Consider the following 19146-nt stretch of genomic DNA (forward strand, 5'->3'; position numbering starts at 1 on the left):
CTCGTAGAATTAGAATGATTATTAAAACTTAATAGTTATAGGCCTAGTTATCATTTTGGGTATGAACGTGCCTTTAGCCACCAATTCACCAAAAGTTAAAATGACTTATTATGAATTGCTGTGAGATTGTGTTGGTTAATTTGACATAGTACTGACCTGCCACTGATGCCTTTGGTTTGCATGATTTGGCCATCCTTTTCTGACAGGATATTTTTAGGTCTTCTCCATGTTCTTGGGTTTAAATTAAGAACTGTCCTTCCTCAAACTTCTTGAAAGCTGCAGTTTGTAGGGCGTGGTTACCCTGTCCTTGATCTACTGCAGATGTTGCTTGGATTTCACTCTTTGGAATCAGCTGTTTTTCTCTTGACTGGGTGGGGTGTTATCATATGTGATGCATTGTAAAATACAAAATATACATGTATAAAGTAGAAAATCGTTTGGAAACATAGTACGCTAAAACCTCAAAGCAGCTGTTAACACAGTAAAGATGATGTCTGCACTCTTTTGGTTTGGAGCTCTTAGAAGTTGATATAAAAACTGTTTGGCGGTGGTCGCAGTAATGAATATCGCCTGACTGATAATGCAAGCCGAAGCTGAGGCGCTGTCATGGGTACAGTGGAAAATTAGCAAAGGATATCATAAATGTTGTGCTCTTCTACGCACTGAAAATAGAGTAATAATTTGCTTTTTACAAGAACTTAGTTACATGCTATAACTTTTGTGTGTAATTTTAGAACAACTTTCTAATTCTCCAGATATTTGTGATCTGGGACCCAACATCTTTGGATAAATTACAAAGAGCGCCTAACCCCAAAAATAAAGGGTTTGCTTGTGGAGTAGAGCCAAAACCAGACCTCAAGTCCAACACAAAGTCTTAAAAACGAAGCTTGTAATTTGTCAATGATTGGATGGGTTAGATTTTTACTGGTTCCACATGGAAGATTGCTCTTCATGACAGAAAGATCAACTTTAGTCTTGATCACATGACCTGAAATGTGAGAAGTTGTAAAAGTGGTGTCAACCCATTGTCACAGGTCCCTGTAGGTCACTGAACCAACCAAGTTCTCCCTTGCTATGATACACGCACTCGCACACATCTCTCACAGAAGTCTATCATCAAACTGTCTTCCTCTTTTACTCGGTTGGTCTCATGTTTGCATTGGTCCACAGCTACACCCTTTCATATGGGCTTACTGCCTTGTATTAAATGCCCCAAACCTATATTTTTTAGCTCAGATGGTAGACCTGCACCAACTTGAGAAGTAGTCCATGCTATGTTTCAAAGAAGGAAAATAAGAAAGCTTGCTTCTGTAGTGATATAAACTTACATTTGAAAAGATTTCCAGTTGTATTTTTGCTCTTCAGACCGATACAAAGGTATTATTAAAGGTAAGACTATCACTTATGACTTAATGAGATGCGCTCGAAGCCATTATAAAATTGCCACTTAATTTAAATTCTTAAATTAAATTGACAACAGAGTGAGTACAGATTAATGAACTATTTTACTCGGCGGAAGAATTACTTGTCCTGATTATTTCTACTAATACATTATTATTATTATTATTATTATTATTGAGCATTGGTTTATTTTATCATATCACCCCCGCTGTTTATGAAAGAAACTTTATTGAAAATAACTCTAATAAGGTGCGCACAGGTAGGGGACGCAACAGTGGATGAGGAACTGCCTCTCTCTCTGTGTGTGTGTGTTTGTGTTTGTGGGTGTGGGTGTGTTTGTGTGTGTGTGTGTGTGTGTTTGTGGGAGTGTGTGTGTGTGTGTGTGGGTGTGTTTGTGTGTGTGTGTGGGTGTGTTCTTTCCAGCTAGCCGCTCCGGTTCAGTCTACTGAACTCAGTAGTTTGAAAAGTGTTTGAGAAGGACTCGACCGGGCGCGTTTTCCGTGGCGTTTTAAAGTATTTAAAGTGGTTCCACGCTCCATACGTTTATTAGTTATAGATATAACATGTTAAGCCATATACAGTAAAGTAATTTTGGAATTTGCCGACTGTTTCGTCTTTTAGGAAGCAATAAAGCCGATGGTTGTACGGAGCGTCAGTGACTCGCGTTCACGTTTCGCGGCGTTGGTTCACTAACCCGTTTGAATTTTTCATACAGTACTATTTTTGCGCACATATAAAACCTGTTTTTTTCGTGCCATATTGCTACAATGGCACAACCATGTGTTGTAGTTTCTGTTTCAGATTTACAATCTGTCAATACATAGGCTATACATATGAAGGCTATTAACTATATAGTGTATATTGGTATGCAGGGGGGATCAGCTGTTCCTTTTAAAATTTTAATAAAACTCTTTGAGCTTATGATTCATAGTGTTTTGAACAATAATTAACATAATTAATACATAAATAAGCATGACATACTGCATATGTTATTTAACTTGTTGCATATGTGAATGTCACAGTATGAGTCAGCTATTCCATCAGGCATGTCCTTGATATTTATGACCTTAAGATAATGCCTCTTTTGTGTCGGACTGTATTGAGGAAGTGCGGTTTAAAACAGTGAATGGACACAAGATGATTCTACACTCAATTTTGCTTTGGCCACATGGCCATCTTATATAGGCTGTGTTATGGATTTAGCATAGTATTGCACACTCAACACTAGTTTGTTTTGTTTTATTATGCATAGTATCTTTATTTAGGGTGTTGTTTGATTGTATGTGACTTCTGGTTTGTTTAAAAGCATTACGTCATGCCATAATGGCTTGGAAGTTTGTTGAAGTAGGCCAGTCTCAGCTCATGAAAGCTGTTTTGTTCAGTACCTTTTTCATGCTTCTCAATTGGCTGACATCAGCATGCCCATATCAAAGACAACTGCTCATAATTTCACAGTTTTATCGCCTGTCTCGGCCACTAATAAAACTAACCAGTGTGACTGACCACATGTGATTTGAATATGGCCTCTACTCGGTCATGTGTGACAGTAAGGGGGGCTCAAAGAGAGAAGATTCACAGTATCACCCCCGCATTTCTGTCAATTACCCGATTGTGAGAAAAATGTCAGTGGAGAGACGTTTTCACAAAGTTAATGTTGTCATGTGACTTCCATTTTCCAGGGGGAAATTGTTGCAAATTGTTTTAGTGGGTTTCTAGGGCTCTGTTCCAAAACCTAGTGAGCTGCCTTCATAGGCAGCATTTTAAGGCATAATATACTGGCTGCCTTTACAGAGAAGGCAATCCCAGGATGCATTGCGGCAAGTGTTATACTATTTATACTATACTTTACATTTTAGAATACAACTGTAGTCTGTAGAAAGCAACACAGCTAGATTTTTTGAGTCTGTAGCCATTATTAAGTCTTGACATATCAAATTCCAAACTTTTATAATGTGTTCGCTGCACATGTGGTGTGAAATGACCATCCATCGTGTAAAGTAGCAGCTGTAGAAGGAATTGCTCAAAAAGCAATGAGTCAGTTCCTTAAACAGCCAGGCACATTGTGATAGCTCACTTCCTGTTACTTCATTCTGACAAAGATGCCCCCCACTCCCTCCAAACTATTTCATCATCAGCAAAGCTAACCCAAAATCTGGCTTTTCTCAGAAGGGCACTTCAAAGTATGTGCAAGATACAAATAGACACGCAGAGTCTACAAAATGTGTGTGCAACATTTAAGTGAGCAGAAATGCCCTGTACTTCATGTGTTTTGTCAGTGCATGCCACAAATGCACTGACCCTGGGAAACAGCTGCTGGGGCAGGCATGCAAAACAGCAGGATCATGGGGGTTTGTGTGGGACACAGCGCTCAGTTCATAGAGAGAAACGTTTAGACCATAATGGCTCAGTTTATTGGCGTAAAATCATTACTGTTTATTTTGTTGCATCATTTAATTGATTTCATTTTAATTTCAGAATGCAGTACAGGTGCACTTTAAACATTTAGGCTTTTTAGTAAAGCAACAACTGCATTCACCTTCCATTAAAGGGATAGTTCACCCAAAAATGGTCATCATTTACTCGCATTGAGTTTCAATGGCTACCGTCAACTGTTGACCAACATTCTTCTAAATATTTTCTTTTGTGAAGAAGAAAGAAAGAAACTCACACAGGTTTGGAACAACTTGAGGGTGAGTAAATTATGATAGACTTTTCATTTTTGGGTAAACAATCCTTTTAAGCAGCCGTTAATCTTCACACTGGAAGAGAAAGTGTGAATTGTGTTGTTGAAGTTGCTGAAACAGTTTTCCTGGCTTTCAGAGAGATTTGCTTTTTTTGGACAGTGTAGGGGAAAAGTCCTGACAGAGTTGAAGAGAGACAGACGTTATCTACAGTCTGCAGGCTGTTTTTTTAAATCAGAGCCTGATTGAGCAGAAATTAAATTAGCGATTGTACACAAACAGGCAAAACTCAAAATCGCCTGTTGTGGGTGAATACAGAAGCCACTAATGTACCTGCAGATTACTGCAGTTGTGTGCATGGTTTGTGCTTGACGTTATTGGCCTTGAATATTCACATGCTTTGCCAACACAGGCACTGAATGCACAAAGAAACTAAGCTCTGAACTCTTGTGAAAGTTTCTCATCCATTTTTTTGAGTTTTTCCTGAGATTTCTGCTTGGCATGTTTCATTTCAAATACTGAGGCACTTTGAGTCAGTGCGTCAATTCATCATTAGGGATCAGGTGATCGGTCAAATTATGTGGACCGATAATCACGTTGATGATGTGCATTGCATCTGGTAGCTGCAAGAGTTCATGCACTCACTGATCATTAGATGAATACTTTCATGTAAGCCTCACTCAGAAAGATAAAACTAAATCTCAAGGATGTTAAAGCAAACCTGTGCTGACTACATTCTGAGTTTACACGAATCCTTCGTAGACGCCTACTTGCTGTAAATCCAGGCAGAGCAGCTAAGAGAAGAATATGTGTGCCGGAGACGATAATATTCACAGAACCGAAACTAAATGTTTATTTCACACTGCCCATCTCCTATGAATAGACATTTATAGACTAGTAAATCATTTTCCACAGTTATGTACAATTTTTGAACAGACCACCAAAAGCCTTAGCATTTAAAAGAAGGATTGCATTGCAAAGAACGACTGTTTTATAATAAATAATCTGACCATTTATAGCAGATATTTAGATATAACTAGATTTGAGTAAAGCCTGGCTTTGTAAATCTCACAGAACTTGTTAAAAGCATGTCATTTCACTGCAACATTCACTCATTAAAGATATACTGTGCTTTAAAATAAAATACAATAAAATAAATAATAAAGCCACTTTTTAGGGCCATTATTTAATAACAAATAAACACATTTTCTCCTCAAAATAAAGAATACATTATTCTAGTATTTGTTGTACTGCCTTTAATTTATGCTAAAATTAAAAGTACTGTATTAGTCTAATATATGAATCATCATTATCATTTAGAGAATTACAAAATTTTAAGTTATACTGTAATGAGTAATCTAGTAAAGTAATCTAGTATTGAGAATTTGGCAGTAAAGTGCTTAAATAATATCACTATGCAAATAATCTTTTTGGTCCTGTAAATAGTTTATTTAATAATTTATGCAAAATTAAATTTATGAAATGTGACCTGGACATGTTCTATAATAAATGCTAGTGGTGTCAGGACTTCACATGAGGGAAACTGTTTAGAGAAGGTGTTGTGAAGCGTACATGCTGTTTATACTGCAATTGTGGAGCAAAAAACTAACTTTTCTCCAGACATTGCATGTTAAGCCACATGTTGCTCCATTCATACCCTGCAAACTCTCTTTTTGTACTTCTGTTTTGTCTGAGTTCATGTTTTGTGTTGTGCCCTTGCATCACAGAATGGAAAGAATTCCACTGTGTTTGTTCATCTGTCATGGCTGATGAAGTCACTGTTACATGAACAGATTGACAGGTTTGAGTGGTTTCAGATCTTGCATTACACAAAGCTGAGTTATTAAGAAATCAAAACAAATGCAGAATCTCACAGAGGTCTGAAGCAACATTTTTGACTGTTTTGGGACTGTTTAGGGAAGCATCAGAATACTAGGCTCCAGTTGGCCAATATGTTTGTTTTCATCAGGCATCAAGCACAGCTCTATAGAGAGCATTGCCACTTAATCTGATTAGTCCACAAAGTAGCATTGTGCGTCATGGAGCAGTATTTGATTATCGTCCAGGTGTGTGTGTGTCTCCGGTCGTCTATAATAAGCTGCCTTTGATTATATAAATATTTTACAGCACCTAACCAAAATCTACACCTAGTTTCCAGCATAAGTAGTTGCATACCATGTCAGTGCATGAACTACCAACCATTAAACCCCCTGTCAATCTGATTGCTTATGTGCTTAAGAGGTCTTTGATTTTCCTCGAGCTTTGAAAATAGGCCAAAAGTTGACATTTACAGACATGTACAATTACATCCCATTCTCTCCTTCTCACTGTTCGTGGTCACGACTCTGTTGGACTCATGTGGATCCACATGTAGAGTATCTGGTTGCAGTTTCTCAGAGAAGAGCTGTAATTACAGTAAAGAGGAAGATAAGGCCAGATGAAGGTGGTTGTTTTTTGGTCTCGCATGTTACGGTTCACCGGCTGAATGTCACACAAAACCTCAGCCTAGTCAGCAAATAAACTTTCCAACTGACACTGGGAGCACATGTCATGGTCTGGGAGTTAATTGTTGAAGTTTGGAATCTAAAGAAATGTGTTCTGCTCAACATTGCCATTGAATTGGAGCAATAAATCTAGTCTCAAAGTCCCCTCTGCTGCATATAAACAACACACTTTGCATTAACATGACATTTTTTGTGCTATTAGAACTACAGTGGTTCTTTAGTTTAAGGTTTGGCCCATTTGCAGTTGTGATGATGAAATAGATCTTTTTTTTTGTTGGGTAGTTTTTTTTTCAGTTAGAGATATGGATCCATCAGGAAACAAGCTTAGACTCCAGAGCTTTCCTTGAGTGTTGTCGCTTCCTGGATTTCATTAGATCTAACTGTTGGCAGTTTTGTTCAGGCACCTTAATCTGGTTAAATATTTGTTGCAGCTTCCATTATATCATTTTAAAACATAAAATGGCCTTAGTCCTTTCATCTCTGTTGACATCAGTCTGTATATATAACTTTCATGTTGTTGTTTGAATGAAATCCTTCGCTAGAAAAAACACCCATGCAGAGATGAGGCACAAAGTTTGGTGAATGTGAGTTTGAAACCGGATAAGTTCTCCGAGTGCTCCGGTCACATGGCTGCACCTGGCATGTGTCACATCTGATCTCAATGTCTTGCTTTGAAATCATTCCTAAGCCATCACTCCTCTGGAATGACATCATCGCTGAACACTGCAGTAAATGTATCCTATATCCCCGTGAACAAAGTTCCTTATTCTTCTTATCCTCCCATCTATATCAGGATCTTTTAGTGTTAGATTCATGACATGTTTGGTGCAAAATCCTACTGTTTTTTTGTTTTTGTTTTTGTTGCTAGGTTATGATAAGATGACTGTGCCAGGTCTTGTACACTCTGGGTTAATTTTTATCACAAGCAAACTTGTGCAGAGAGGACATCCTGTTAATGATAAATTTGAAAGACAGTTGTTTGTTCTCCAACTGCAAATGAGCTGGACATAGCTCTGAAGGCCTTTCAGGCTAACAGAGGCCTATTTGACGTCATGTATCTTCCCCTTTGGCCTATATTTATTACTGAGAATATCAGATTTGGCACTGGATATTTTCTGGCTTGTGATTTTATATTTCAGCTTTGTGTGGCATCTCATCAATCAAAAACAGCAGATGAGCACCAGCCACGAAGTTTGAATGTTTTTCCTCTTTCTTTCTCGCAGTTCCCCACTGCTGTGGTGAGTGGGCAAATTTCCTAAGAATTATGACCTGCGACGTCATACAGTGAGGTTATATTTCATTGGTCTCTGAGATCAGTGAAGACATTGTACTCCCATCTGGCCTGACAGGTTTGTTTTGATCAATTGGGCCGCCGCGGTGAGTCAGACAGCTCCACTCGCTCTCTGCATGAATCAACCCCAGATCATATTCAGCTTGGTACTGTGCAGGAAGGACAAGTCCTTTTGGTTTGTGAAGGGCTCAAGTTCCTCATTTTCTTAAGGAGTCTTCTTTCCCAGAAAAAGCAACAGACTTATTTTTTTACAGTATAGAGTTGTCATCAGTTACAAGCAAAACAAACCACACCCTGTTTTTATGGTTCAACTCTTATCTTATGTTATCAGTAATCTTTGAATCTTACCCATAAATCCTAAGTCAGACAGAAACATGTTTTTGGGAATATTGTGAAGCACCTACAAATATGGTCTATGGTCCTAATTATTTGGTGAAAACTCTTTGAAACCAAGCTGTCCGTCACAAGTGACTATCCCAGCAGAGCTTTATGACATCGGGGTGGAAATTGCTGGAAGGCATCGGTCAAGCTTTCCAATGAAAGCAGGTTGCAAGTGTCCTTGTGGGGCTCTTGTATTATTGTTGGCCTGTCTGTAGGGGACAGCAACAGTGGAGATGAAATGGTCTTTTCTATGTTCCACACACACCTAGTGCCGTTTAAGCACGCATGGCTTGCGTAATATACATTACGGTACTTTTTCTTGTTCCCTCGGCATTCCTTGCAGACATAAACAGAGTTATGAAACTGTACCTAATTTGTAGGTGGAAGTTTAGGAGAGTATTGAGGGTTGAAGGACAATGTCTGATTGGCGTAATGAGGCATATGCGTACATTCCCTTGTGAGGTGATGTTATAGTTCTCATAATAAAAGATCCCATGAGTCATAGACCAGCATGGATATATAACCTCAAGAATTATGCTGTTTGCGAAAGTACCAAAATACCAGTTGGGAGCTTCAAAACAGGTTATTCTTAGTTTCAGTATACAACATGTCATATACACCTAGGATGGCTTGATATTTGCTTCAGGAGGCCTTTATTAAAACCCCCTGGAGCCATATGGAGCACTTTTTTATGATGGATTGGTGCAGTTTATTGGACTTTGGACTATTGAATATCACCCATTCACTGCCATTATAAAGCTTGGAGTCATATACACCTAGGATGGCTTGACGGGGACTAAATCATGGGGAAATTTTTATTTTTGGGTGACCTATCCCTTTAACTTTTAAATCCAAATGTTAAAACAGAAGATTCCAGAATATGACGATAAGTGTTTTCAGTAATGTGACCAGTTGATGAGCTTTGGCGTGAGTGTTCACCAAGCTTGCAACAATTTGCTTGGCGGTTTCCATTCCTGTATTCTTGTTGGCCATGATTTCCTTTGCTCTGTAAAACTCCCTGCAGTTCTGACTATACTAGAATCACATCATGCAGTTTAGTCTGCCCACTGTCCTGCTGAGTAGGAAGCCTCACAGAAAGGTCATTTTTATGCCTCTAGTTGTCAGACAATCACCCAGTCACTGGAGTACAGTGTTTGGTCTACTGCTCGCTGCAGTAACTCCATTAGCTGAGGAATGTGTTAGGGAGGAAAGGTGTGGTGGCCAGGGACTTCCTGTGGGGGGGTACGGGGAATGAGAAGGGGGTGTTTTATTAAGGCTTGCAGATCAGTGTACATTGGCAAGCACAATGTTTCGCAGTCATTATAGGCGTGCCCAGAAATCCCCTGCAAATGTTCCGCTTAAAATAAAAAGCAGGTTGACTTTCGATTGTCTTGTCTGCTGAACCTTTTGGTGTTTGTCTGATTGTCACGCTCGTCTAACTCATCTTTCAGTAGCACAAATGATATCAAGTGCTTTATCCGCACAATTCAAGAGCTGAAAAACCAGTCCGGTCGCACCTCATGCGTCCTCCTCCCTTTAGGTTGAGTATACCATGACCACCAAGTGTGACAGAACTCGGCTAGCACATGACTCAAAACGAGGAACAAAAACCCTGACATTACCACACACCACACCCTCCCGTCTTGCTTATCCGCTCACCAAGGACACCATGGAGCCCACACAGTGCAGTTTACTTTCTCCCTTTGATATTTTGACAGATTTTCCTTCAAAATACACTTGATTGATCTCTCAACAAGTAGAGATGGTCTGGTCGGACCTCAAGGATACATTTAACCTGTTCTTCTTGTTCCATGTCCTCATTCAATGTGTTGCTCCACATGAGAGCGAGGACACACAATCCCTCACAGCAAGGGAGGTAGAGTTGCTTTTTCTGTCACATTACCTCATCGGGCTGGTGTTTATTTTGCCTTTGTCACGCTCCGTTGTGCAGGGGCATCCGTGTTAACCCTGTCCTTCCTGGTTTAGTTCTTTACATATTGCTCATGGTGTCTACTTTCCCAAGCAAAACATCAACTCTGGTTGGACTACATTGATAAAAGACCTTGTTGGGGCATCAAGTCTCACTATTACTTTGTGGGCACCAATCAAAGTTTACATAACTGACATGCATGGTTTAGCTTGGCTAATTAACAACCCTCAGAGAACTGATGAAGGCCACATCACTGAACCTATAGGTGGCAAAGCTGATGTGGTGAGCTGCAATTCCTTACATGCACTCAACATCTCAACAGGCCCCGCTGAGATGCTCTTGGCCCCTCGTTTACAAAGCTTTTACTAGCTTTTATTGTGGTGAACAGGGATTTAATGGGCTCTCGGCTTGTAGTTAATTGGTCTGATCTGAACACTTGACAGAATCCTTTATAGGAAAGTCTGGGAGTATTGTTTTCCATTTGCATCTGTGCTTGTTAGGATGGTGAAGTAATTCAGCTAATGACCCTGTTGGTGTGACAGTTGGCACATCCAAAGTACTGGAAAGACTAAGCTCTGTCATAGAAGATTTGTCTTATAAGGTCTCAATTATACGGTTGGTTGTGAGAACAATATAGACATAGATTTATTTATTCAAACTTTATTTTCTCTTAAATATCATAAGCCACCTGTCCAAACAGTCTTGTCCATAAGATATCTAATTGATGCACTAGTTAAGCAGCTGTTACTGGGTTAATCTGTTTAGCATTGCCCCATTCAGAGCTTTAAGTGTGCTAAGGTCAGGTTAAGGATGTTACTAACCCTAAATGTTACTAAAAGTAGCACAGGAATGAATTTATGAGCAAATGGACAGTTCTTCCATACTAACTTGAGATGGTTCAGGATAGTTGACTAGTCTCACTAGTGAGTTTAAGTAGATTGTGTTTTTTGTAATACTTTTTATTGGCGTTGCTTTAATGATCAGTTTATAGACAGGAAGAGCATGCTAACTCTTTGAGAATTACAAACTTTTAAATATGGTTTTATAGTTATTTATTTAGAGGTATTTAGTTGTGTTGTCAGTTATCGTAATGCAAGTCTGAACTTAGTGTAGAAAGAATAATACATATATTATATAGTGTTTTTGAAAATGTGTAGGCCTAGTAGTGTGGCACATCACTAATACAACAGCACTAATACAACAGCAGCAAAGTAACAGAAATATGTTTATTCTCAGAGCTTTAGGGCTTTATTATAAACCTAGGAATTGAAAATGGTGTTTAGCCTTTAAGTAGATGTTTTCTAGGTATGAAAACAGTGCAAGTCATTCCCTGTAATGTTCATTAACAGTGCACACAACGCAAAACCACCTGTTATTGCAAACACTCCAGGCAGTCTTGGGCCATGTAAGAGAGGAATTATGACTGTCTTTAACAGTTCACAATATTCAGCCTCTGGACTGTTAGCTGAGATGGCCCTTGTTCCCTTATAAGGGGATCTATGCTTTTGTTTTGAGCTAGGAGCGCTCGGGAAAGCGGTTCAGCTTCTTGGTGATGTGACCATGTAAGACCAGAGTGCACTGCACACGTTTCATACAATATTCTGCTGGTTGTAGCTTTTAAGAGCTGTATTGTTCCAGGAAAAGTGCACTATTATAACCACTTAAAGGGATCTTATCTTGGTCATGTAATTGGATGTCAAAGAACAAGATGCATTAAAATATCAAATAAATGCATCAAATAAAAACATTGAAAATGCAATTATTTGTTTACCTGCTGGGTATCCTGTTGATGCCCTGCTTCATCTGAGAAGTATAGCGATTATCTGCATTTGACACGTGGATGTCACCAGTTAGGAAGGTGTATATGTAGGTGTTTTGGGCCCCCGCATCAGAAACAGTCTTTTCAGAAGTCAAGCCTTTGATTTAAATGGCTTCATTATTCAGCATTTCTGGAGTCATACCACCTTCTGCTGTCAAAATGAGCTGCGAGGTTGACCTGTGTGCTGACTTTTCTGCTTGCTAAATGCTTGTATTCACTGTCTGTGTTTCAGGATGTGGAGAAAGGGAAAGAGCTGCGTACTCATCTCACTTACGAGGACATCAGACAGAAGGTCGAGCAGTACAACACAAAGTCACGTGACCACTTTAAAATGACACTGGTGAGTTAACGGTCAACCTCCACCATCCACTAATAGACCAATAGAAACTAATCACTCATAAATTTAATTGCTAATCATTTTCAGAATTCAAAAGTCCATCCACATTGTTCTTGAACAGAAGTGTTTGTCAGCACACACATTCCTCCAGAAATAAAATTCTGGATTTATATATATGTATGTGTGTATGTGTGTATGTGTGTATGTGTGTTTGTGTGTGTATGTGTGTGTGTGTGTGTGTGTATGTGTATGTGTATGTGTATGTGTATGTGTATGTGTATGTGTATGTGTATGTGTATGTGTATGTGTGTGTGTATGTATTAAAAAATTATGCATTATGTGTGTGTGCATTATGTATAAAAAATTTTTTTATAATATTAATATTTTGAAAAACATTTTGACGTAATGAAAAAACCTTAAAACGTGAAATCATATTGTGATATTACAGACCCCAAAACCCTCTTATGACCCCAAACTAAATGGATTAACTTAAGAAAATAAAACTTGTTAAAAATGATCAAAGTCTCAGAATTATTTATGATTATCCCTTTAATAAAAAGCTTTATCATCATCAAATGGCACAGACATAAAAAAAAACATACTCGCACAACAAGAATGCAAATTGCATTTCTAAGAACAATTATAATTGTTGCTTTAATAAAATCTTTATCATCATCTCTGTTGTAATCTGTTCATCATGACTTCTCATAGATCATGTGACAGCCATAAGGATTGTGATGTCAAAACATCAGACTTTACCACTGTACCTTTGTCCAGAGCCCAGCTGCTTATCGCAGGATTGTTTCTGTCTGGATAATACTAGCTCTTTAACTAATACTGATCTCTGACAAGACATATTTCAAGAGAGGTGTGTTGTCTGGACTTAACTGAGCCCCCATGGCACAAACACTTTGTATTAGTGTATGTGAGCTTTTACTCATTAAGCGTCCACGGTGTCTTGGATCATTAAGTTTAAGGCCTGTGTTCCAGCGGGGTTGTTTGTCAGTGTGGTGGAGTTTCAGAGGAGGTTTGTGAGCTGTAATTACACCCCCCGTGTCTCGCCTGTACACTCTAAAAAATGCTGGGTTGTTTCAACCCAATGTTGGGTCAAATATGGACTAACCCAACTGTTTCTGCTGGTTGTAGCTTTTAAGAGCTGTATTGTTCCAGGAAAAGTGCACTATTATAACCACTTAAAGGGATCTTATCTTGGTCATGTAATTGGATGTCAAAGAACAAGATGCATTAAAATATCAAATAAATGCATCAAATAAAAACATTGAAAATGCAATTATTTGTTTACCTGCTGGGTATCCTGTTGATGCCCTGCTTCATCTGAGAAGTATAGCGATTATCTGCATTTGACACGTGGATGTCACCAGTTAGGAAGGTGTATATGTAGGTGTTTTGGGCCCCCGCATCAGAAACAGTCTTTTCAGAAGTCAAGCCTTTGATTTAAATGGCTTCATTATTCAGCATTTCTGGAGTCATACCACCTTCTGCTGTCAAAATGAGCTGCGAGGTTGACCTGTGTGCTGACTTTTCTGCTTGCTAAATGCTTGTATTCACTGTCTGTGTTTCAGGATGTGGAGAAAGGGAAAGAGCTGCGTACTCATCTCACTTACGAGGACATCAGACAGAAGGTCGAGCAGTACAACACAAAGTCACGTGACCACTTTAAAATGACACTGGTGAGTTAACGGTCAACCTCCACCATCCACTAATAGACCAATAGAAACTAATCACTCATAAATTTAATTGCTAATCATTTTCAGAATTCAAAAGTCCATCCACATTGTTCTTGAACAGAAGTGTTTGTCAGCAGACACATTCGTCCAGAAATAAAATTCTGGATTTATATATATGTATGTGTGTATGTGTGTATGTGTGTATGTGTGTTTGTGTGTGTATGTGGAAACTAATCACTCATAAATTTAATTGCTAATTATTTTCAGAATTCAAAAGTCCATCCACATTGTTCTTGAACAGAAGTGTTTGTCAGCACACACATTCCTCCAGAAATAAAATTCTGGATTTATATATATATGTGTGTGTGTGTGTGTGTGTGTGTGTGTGTGTGTGTGTGTGTGTGTGTGTGTGTGTGTGTGTGTGTGTTTAAAAAATTATGCATTATGTGTGTGTGCATTATGTATAAAAAATTTTTTTATAATATTAATATTTTGAAAAACATTTTGACGTAATGAAAAAACCTTAAAACGTGAAATCATATTGTGATATTACAGACCCCAAAACCCTCTTATGACCCCAAACTAAATGGATTAACTTAAGAAAATAAAACTTGTTAAAAATGATCAAAGTCTCAGAATTATTTATGATTATCCCTTTAATAAAAAGCTTTATCATCATCAAATGGCACAGACATAAAAAAAAACATACTCGCACAACAAGAATGCAAATTGCATTTCTAAGAACAATTATAATTGTTGCTTTAATAAAATCTTTATCATCATCTCTGTTGTAATCTGTTCATCATGACTTCTCATAGATCATGTGACAGCCATAAGGATTGTGATGTCAAAACATCAGACTTTACCACTGTACCTTTGTCCAGAGCCCAGCTGCTTATCGCAGGATTGTTTCTGTCTGGATAATACTAGCTCTTTAACTAATACTGATCTCTGACAAGACATATTTCAAGAGAGGTGTGTTGTCTGGACTTAACTGAGCCCCCATGGCACAAACACTTTGTATTAGTGTATGTGAGCTTTTACTCATTAAGCGTCCACGGTGTCTTGGATCATTAAGTTTAAGGCCTGTGTTCCAGCGGGGTTGTTTGTCAGTGTGGTGGAGTTTCAGAGGAGGTTTGTGAGCTGTAATTACACCCCCCGTGTCTCGCCTGTACACTCTAAAAAATGCTGGGTTGTTTCAACCCAATGTTGGGTCAAATATGGACTAACCCAACTGTTTTCATTCATGAATCAGACTACACTGGTCTGGATATTTTTTTTGTGTGTGTGCATACAGAAATCAATAAAAAGACGTCTTGTCTTTTGTATTATTTTTCTTTATGCTGTATTTAATCTTCAGACTGCAAATCTAAACCAAATGGCTTAAACATCAGGCATTATCATGGGGAAGAATCTGGATATTATCTTATTTTTAAAAATTCTGTCCTTTAAATCCGATAATCAGTAGATATATCTATACAAGTTATTATTTATTTATTTATTGTTTCCTCTTAGTGGTCTTTGTACAATTGGTTTTCTGTATTTATTTTCTATATAAAATTACATTATTTATTATTTCATATTCTCTATAGTGCTGTATAATATACTTGCACTTTCTAAAATCCATATAATGTATAGATAAAATATAATAATATGTAATATTATTTGAACACACTGCACTTTGTAATACTAAAAAATATGACTGCAAAGTCAGATTTGCACAGCTGCTTGATTTATTACTTTATCCAGTCTTTTTTTAGACTGCAAATGTAAAACAAAATGACTTAAACATCACACTTTATCATTGAAAACAAATCTGGATATTACCTTATTTAAAAAAAAAAAAGGAATTAATTTATAAAATTACTTTTAAGTAAATCCTACAATTATTAATTTATCCATGCTATTACTTATTTATTAATGTGGGTATTCTATAATTATTTTTTTCAAGATTGCATTTTTTTTAGCATATTCTCTAGACTACTGTCTAATGTACTTCTTTTAATGTACTGCATTTTGTTACTGATCCAAATACAAAAATAAGACTGCAATCTCAAACAAAACACTTTCTGTTGCCGTGGTGCAGTCTATTCAGTCACACTGAATAGCACTTCTACTTGATTTATTGGATGAACTGAGCATCGTAGTACTATGGGGAGCAATAACGCTCATCTTCAGTTATTTTGTTGGAGAGTGTGAAGGAGCCAATAAGTGCTGCTGCCAATGGGGGAGTATTTGCTGAGGCCACCGTGAGAGATCTCCAGCACACACTAGGAGACAGATATGTGTTTGGGTTGCGTTTTACAGCTGGTTTTCATGCATGTAAGGGGGCTCTTAAACAGCCCGTCTAGACAACTTCAAGAAATGCTACAGTTCAGATGCTGATAAACTCCCAGCTCAGAGCTCATTACAGAAACTGACAGACCCTCATGTGTGATATCACAGCAGTACGGCATTTAAAAGACCATGAATCAACCGCATTAGTGTAGACATAATAACAGCTCTTCTTGTTCTGATTAACCACTGCTGGAGGCAGAAGGAAGCCCCCATTAAACAGGAAGTGAGATGAGAGATTCCTCAAGGTTTGCACACTCTAGGTGGAGGAATATCTCCCTTAATGCCAGAGTAAACACAGTAGTTCCAGAGAATTACCTTTTGTTCCTGATAAGAGGTTGTGCGCTTCCTTTTTCGTGCTTAAAGTTTGTTTTTGCAGTGAATTTTGTCTTAGATTCAACATTCAGTGGCGATGTTGTTTGGTGTGTCAGTCCTTTATTAAAGAGTACCTGATTCAGGGCTACATTTAAAGTCTAGCTGCTTTAATTGACATGAATGTACTTTTCAACTTTTCAGAGAGGGTCTCAGTTACTGTTATCATGCTGAAACCCTCTCTGAGAAGTTTTATTGCTAATTCATCCTCTTCAAACGGTTATAGCTCCTAAAAAAACTATTTAAAAAAATTGGTTCCTGTACTAAAAACAATGCAGTTTTATCATGATTAAAAACCTTCTTAGAGCAGTTTAATCTCCAAATTCATCCTCTTTAAACAGTTATATTATATATTTTTTATTATATTGTGTATTTTGATAGTCTCTCTCAACACATTTCCAAATTTGATATTCATGATGCATCCCTAAAGGCCCATTCACACCAAGAACAATAAGGACACCAACGCATGATAATAACATTGTTTATTATAAGCGCACACTGCATTTTTGTCGTCTGCTCCTTTAAATCCTCAAGCTCGTTAAAGTCAAGTGGATTGGCTGGGTTTTTATCATTCATCAGCTAGAAAATTTTTTTCTGAAAGTTAGTACAATTGTTAGAGCAATATCATTGGAATGTGGACTTCACTATTCTCATAGAGTTAGAACAATTATTAAAACTTTATAGATATAATTTATGAATTATCATCTTTGGTGTGAACTAGCCTTTATTCTTGCCTGATAGTATTATTATTTTTTGTCTTTCTTGCTATGTGAGTGAAGTGTCTGTGATGGTAATCGTGTGTGTTGTGTCTGTATGTGTGCAGTGTACACCTGTAAGCTCTCAGAGGAAGAACACCCTCTCTTCCTGCGTCTGGTGGCAGGACCCAGTACAGACACACTCAGCTTCGTCCTGAAGGAGCAGCAAACTGGTGAAGTCATGGTGAGCATTCGATTTCGGTTTCTATCTGAATCGTATATTAATAAAAATAAGCTATCATGACACACATCTTCCTCTCGTTCATCAGTGGGATGCCTTTTCCATCCCCGAACTGCAGAACTTCCTCCGCATCTTGGAAAAAGAGGAACAGGACCAGATTTGCTCGATGACCAGACGCTACAATGCCTACAGAGAGAAACTGGAGGAGGCCATGAAAGCGACGGGCGGACCGGGATAAAGCCAACATGTTACCAGAAGGAACTGTAGAACTGCTGCCTCTAGTGGTCACTGTGTGTAATGAACACTTATTAGGCGTCACCGTGCCAAGCAGACACCCAGTCTCCGAAACTCAGAGGAGAGCACTGAGCTCCCAGAATGCACCTCAGGTGCCATATGTACCCATCCACCCTCTTTCACACTTTCAGTTGTTTCTCATATTCTCTGTTCTTTTACCTCTTGTGAAAGATGGAAACGTGAAAATCAGATCTGTTTTTTATTTAATTGTTGGATGCTGTGGTTTGTACATATTTCGGTTTGTTTTAATTTATGTGGGTGAATTTATTATTTTTTTATTTTTACTAAAAGAGTCTTATTTTATTTCAAATATACTTGTTGAAAAGAAACTGAGAAACTGGTGGGATTAGGGATTTATTTTATTTTATTTTATTATATTATATTTTAGATTAAATACAAAATGACTCGTAGTGTGCCCTACCAAAGATAGTGTTGATGTGCTGTTGACAAAATGATAACCTGATGGCCACATGAGTTCAAACAGACAGGAAAGCGCATGTTTGTGATAGAGAAGATTGAATGTGGTGATGTAGGGACAGGAAATGTGGACTAAAGCAATGTCATAAACATTGGTCGCTGAACGGATGGCTTAAATGCAAATAAAAACCTTTTTAAATCAGAGAAAAGGTAAGCATTCTTAGTTGATGTGCTGGAATTGGAAGATTCAGGAAGTTGCCAAAGGAGCATAGAGGATGTTGGAAAGTATGCGGGAAGTGTCATGGAGCGGTTTTGAAGCAGATCTGACTGATGTCGGTCGGGGTCAGATGGTCTTATTCAGTGAATTATGGGTCGTGATGGTCTCTAGTTTAAGCAGATATTTGCTGTTCACCTTTCGTCATCAACCCTGGAAAATGCGTTGGAGAATATCTTCAAGATAAACGACTGAATATACAAGTAATGAAGATTGTTTGTTTTGAAGCTACAGAAGGAGCATAGAGGATGTTGGAAAGTATGCGGGAAGTGTCATGGAGCGGTTTTGAAGCAGATCTGACTGATGTCGGTCGGGGTCAGATGGTCTTATTCAGTGAATTATGGGTCGTGATGGTCTCTAGTTTAAGCAGATATTTGCTGTTCACCTTTCGTCATCAACCCTGGAAAATGCATTGGAGAATATCTTCAAGATAAACGACTGAATATACAAGTAATGAAGATTGTTTGTTTTGAAGCTACAGCCTGAA

General features: G+C 38.1%; 1 protein-coding gene across 1 annotated transcript in view; it reads left to right on the forward strand.

Annotated features, from left to right (window-relative positions):
• Positions 1-18887, forward strand: part of LOC107581062 (ras association domain-containing protein 5-like) — a 35846-nt gene extending 16959 nt beyond the window's left edge. The window contains exons 3-7 of the mRNA XM_016266640.1: positions 12240-12347; positions 13928-14035; positions 16225-16354; positions 17562-17677; positions 17763-18887. Of these exons, the coding sequence (XP_016122126.1) occupies positions 12240-12347; positions 13928-14035; positions 16225-16354; positions 17562-17677; positions 17763-17912 (612 nt within the window). The 3' untranslated portion in view covers positions 17913-18887. The remainder of the gene's footprint in view (positions 1-12239; positions 12348-13927; positions 14036-16224; positions 16355-17561; positions 17678-17762) is intronic.
• The last annotated feature ends 259 nt before the right edge of the window (positions 18888-19146 follow it).

The sequence above is a fragment of the Sinocyclocheilus grahami genome, unplaced genomic scaffold (assembly GCF_001515645.1).
Source record: "Sinocyclocheilus grahami isolate Dianchi unplaced genomic scaffold, SAMN03320097.WGS_v1.1 scaffold33.1, whole genome shotgun sequence".
In the NCBI taxonomy this organism is placed as follows: Eukaryota; Metazoa; Chordata; class Actinopteri; order Cypriniformes; family Cyprinidae; genus Sinocyclocheilus; species Sinocyclocheilus grahami.